This window comes from Carlito syrichta, unplaced genomic scaffold (genome assembly GCF_000164805.1).
Source record: "Carlito syrichta isolate Samal-C Ts95f unplaced genomic scaffold, Tarsius_syrichta-2.0.1 Scaffold301887, whole genome shotgun sequence".
Taxonomy (NCBI): domain Eukaryota; kingdom Metazoa; phylum Chordata; class Mammalia; order Primates; family Tarsiidae; genus Carlito; species Carlito syrichta.
This window is the reverse complement of record NW_007245983.1, coordinates 149345-150712: the sequence shown is the minus strand read 5'-3', so window position 1 is coordinate 150712 and position 1368 is coordinate 149345. Positions and strand designations below refer to the sequence as shown.

General features: G+C 39.0%; 1 protein-coding gene across 1 annotated transcript in view; it reads right to left on the bottom strand.

The window, feature by feature from the left end:
* SCAI (suppressor of cancer cell invasion) overlaps positions 1 to 1368 on the bottom strand; it is a 184791-nt gene that overhangs the window by 59449 nt on the left and 123974 nt on the right. Inside the window, exon 7 of the mRNA XM_021711146.1 lies at positions 486 to 582. Coding sequence (XP_021566821.1) covers positions 486 to 582 — 97 coding nt within the window. The remainder of the gene's footprint in view (positions 1 to 485; positions 583 to 1368) is intronic.

Here is a 1368-nt window from a genome sequence, read left to right as displayed (position 1 = left end):
TTTTTGATTTACTGTAGAGATGAGGTCTCGCCAAGTTGCCTAGGCAGGTCTCGAACCCGCGGGCTCAGGCAATTCACTCACCTTGGCTTCCCAAAGTGCGGGATTACAGGCTGAGCCACCGAGCCAGGCGCACAATACCTTTGTAAAACATTATGTACTTTATCATGACCTAATCTTTAATTATTTTCTCTTAAATTAAATTTTTTTTTTTGTATTCATTTCCATCCACTAATGGGCTGTGAAATGTAAAACATGCTGGAGAGACAAAAGATACGAATTAAGATAATTATTTCTGATTAGTGTAGTATGTCCGTGAGATGAAGAGAGTTGAAAAGTGTCCTCTCTCGTAAGAAGTCACTATATTTTGAATACTGGAGTTATTCAGATATATCAAAATTATTTTAACCTAAAATCTATTTTTTAAAAACAAAATTATTCATATACCAATTGAGATTAGGATTTTAATTATTTTAAAGTACATTTACCTTTACCAGATCCTTTACAACATCCATTTTGTTGAGAAGAAGACAAACTACTATAAATCTTGCATAGTACCGTAGCTTCTTAACTACCAACTCAGGTCTACGAAACATAAGCAAAAAAAAAAAAGTCCTCGTTAGGTTAAAAAAGAAAGCACACCTTTTTTATTTTTCTAATTTTCTGATATCTTTAAAAACTCTTTCCATCCTTTTTTGCATAGTTATAAACATTTCCACATATAATCATACAGTCTTTTTTTTTGAATTGGAGTCTCACTCTGTTGCACAGGCTGGAGTGCAGTGGCATGCTGATGGCCAACACAACCTCAACCTGTTGGGCTCAGGCGATCCTTCTTCCTTAGACTTCCAAGCAGCTGGAACTACAGGCATGCGTCACCATGCCCAGCTAATTTTTTTGTAGAGACAAGGCCTCACCATGTTGCCCAGGCTGGTCTCGAACCTGTGAGCTCAGGCAATTCTCCTGCCTCAGCCTCCCAAAGTGATAGGATTATAGGTGTGAGTCACCACACCCAGCCCATATAGTCTTTTTAACACAATTCTTACTCACTGATTCATTAAGTCATTCATATATTCATTCAACAAATATCTGTTGAAAACTTAGGTGTGTCAGGCACTGTACTAAGTGCTAAAACTACAATAATTTTAAAAAAACAACCCTTTCTTCATATTTACAGAAAAGTACTTGGAGCACACAGGAGATAGTTACTTAAGATGCAATGGCGGTGGCTCAGCCTGTAATCCTGCGCCTTTGGGAGGCTGAGGCGAGTGGATTGCCTGAACCCGTGGGTTCGAGACCCGCCTGGGCATCTTGGCGAGACCTCATCTCTACAATAAATCAATAATCAGCCGGGTGTGTTAGTGCGCGCCT